Source organism: Ochotona curzoniae, unplaced genomic scaffold (genome assembly GCF_017591425.1).
Source record: "Ochotona curzoniae isolate NIBS_2020 unplaced genomic scaffold, NIBS_Ocur_1.0 contig_2723, whole genome shotgun sequence".
In the NCBI taxonomy this organism is placed as follows: Eukaryota; Metazoa; Chordata; class Mammalia; order Lagomorpha; family Ochotonidae; genus Ochotona; species Ochotona curzoniae.
In genome coordinates this window covers 1440172-1442807 of record NW_024465573.1, presented here as the reverse complement: position 1 = coordinate 1442807, position 2636 = coordinate 1440172, and the positions used below count along the sequence as shown (strand labels likewise).

Sequence of the window (2636 nt, the reverse complement as noted above, 5' to 3'; positions counted from 1 at the left end):
TGATTAATGCCTCATAATGTTGATTTTTGAAAAAATATTTATTTTTATCAGAAAGGCAGATGAGATTTATGAACAGAGGACCTCTACATGAGGCCTAAAGATTCTCCACAAAGATTGTTGTTTTAGCTTAAAATGTGGCCAATTTATTTCAACAAATGAACATTTTATTATTAAACATTTACATTGTTATATAACATAACCAGAATGAGGTGTGGATTATTCCTGAGATGCCTCAGCCTGATTATGAACACAATCAACAACTGTATACTTCAAGACACTTCCCACTGGTAATTCTAGTCTGTCAGTCACAGTACTAAAATTTTTACATACCTTTTGTTGTCTTGCCCTTACAGCAACCCTGTGAACCAGGCATCCAGACTCACACATAAGAAACTTACAGCCAAGAAGAATTCATTGATTCTTGCAAGGTCAAAACAGTCCTTGTAGTGCAAGTTTTACACATGGTACTTATAAATCTAAAAATGCATTCTTTAGACACTGCCCTGAATAGATTGTGCTAGACAAAACGGTATGTGCTATCACGTTGTGTTTTATCTTCAGCTCGTTCGACTTAATCCAAAAAATGTTTGATGATTTGTTACCTACTCTCCTATGTTAATAAGTGAGAGAAGGGCTCAGTAGCATGATCAAGAAGTAGGGATGACATTCCCAAAGGGCTCAGGTGTAACAGCATAATGAAAAGAAATGAAGGAAAGAGAATAAAATCACAAGATCAGAGAGATGGATTACTCTTTATTACAAACATCTTATAGGTCTCCAGACGTTCACTAAAATCCCACTATCTATACCAACAGTAGTACTGATTAAAAATGATAACAATTCCATCTTGTTTGGCACTTCTTTATTTAGGTGAGAAAATTGTAATATTCATACTTTGTAATTTGCAAAATTTATAATTTTATGTGAATTCGGATTAGCCCAGGAGATAGAAAGGATATGAATCAATAATGAGAAACACCAGTAAATCTGTCACTTTCTGGATGTGCTAGTTATTATTTAGTAACTTTGCTTAAAGTTCCAGAAGCAAAAAGAGGACAAAATTCGCTTTAAGGGATCTGATAAGCCTACTGAAGCACACATAATGTTCTCTCTAGAAGCAGTACAGGTGTGAGAAACATTTCTTTTTCAAAAACATTGAGTACTTCAGATTATGTATTACTTGTAATTATATGTTTCCCATTTTATTTTTATCAGGGCTTTCCTCATCGCAACTTTGACATCCTTGTTCCGCAAACTGTAGATCAGAGGGTTGAGCATCGGCACTACATTAGTGTAAAATACAGAAGAAACTTTCCCTTGGTCCACAGAACCAGGAGAAGAGTATTTCAGGTACATAAATGCTGCTGATCCAAAAAAGAGGGAAATGGCACTAATGTGAGAACTACACGTACTGAAGGCTTTTGATCTTCCTTGAGTAGATTTGATGTGAAGAATGCTACTGAGGATGAAAACATAGGAAATTAAGATTGTGAAACTGGGTACTGTGATATTAATGCCCACAACAACGAGAACCACCACCTCATTGACATGGGTGCTGGTGCAAGAAAGCTGGAGAAGGGGAAGTATGTCACACAAATAGTGATTAATGACGTTAGCACTGCAGAAGCTTAGTCTAAGCATACACCCTGTGTGGGCAGTGGCTCCAGCAAGTCCCATCACATAGGCAGCCAAGGATAGCACAGAGCACACCTCACGGGACATTGTGACCTGATACAGCAGTGGGTTGCAGATGGCCACATAGCGATCATACGCCATTGAGGTCAACATGTAGCATTCTGAGATGACAAAAAAGAGAAAGAAAAACAGCTGTGCCATGCACTCAGTGTAGGAGATGAAGTTCTGCTCTGATACAAAGTTCATCAACATTTTAGGAGTGAAAACAGAAGAGTAACACAGGTCAATGAGGGAGAGGTTGAACAGGAAATAATACATAGGAGTGTGGAGGTGAGAATTGAGACCAATAAGCATGAGCAAGCCAAAGTTACCCACCATGGTGACAATATAGATCATTAGAAATAGGCAAAAGAGAGGTTCCTGTAGCTCTGGACGATCTGTTAACCCAGCAAGAACAAATTCAGTAACCAAGGAGTCATTTTCAGTCAGCATTCTCATTGTCAAAGACCTGGATAGACAGAAATGTTACTAAACGAGTGTCCAGCTCTCTTCTTCCTAACACTCATTAATGAGGGTCAATCAAGTTGGCAGAATTTTGTTAAATTGTCCATTGTTTATGGGATTGGAATCTACTATATTCCACCACCCCACTCCCAACATTTTAATCATTCTGTCTTTTATCTACTTGAACTGAATGATGACAAATAGTTGCTTTTTCTTTAATAAAATACGAATATTTGGAGTAGCTGAAATACAAGTCTACATGCTTATGAACTTGGGGAGCGGGAACGTATTTCTTACCACTCTTTCATTCAGCTGACCAGTCACTTCCAAGTTGCTATTTAGGTATCTATTGCTGCATCACACACCTCAGAACTTCTGTGATGAAAACCAAGAGAGAATTGCTTTAGGTCAGAAAACATGCACACTCTGCTTCGCAAAAAATTACATCTCATAGTCTATAGGTGTTCCAAACACCTTCCTACTTGGTTCTAATTAGT

The 2636-nt window shown here is 37.8% G+C and overlaps 1 protein-coding gene across 1 annotated transcript; it reads right to left on the bottom strand.

The window, feature by feature from the left end:
- Positions 1-1176: 1176 nt before the first annotated feature.
- On the bottom strand, positions 1177-2133 carry LOC121153940 (olfactory receptor 8B3-like). The gene has a single exon (XM_040976698.1). It carries the CDS (start codon positions 2131-2133, stop codon positions 1177-1179), a length of 957 nt encoding a protein of 318 aa, XP_040832632.1.
- Between the last annotated feature and the right edge of the window lie 503 nt (positions 2134-2636).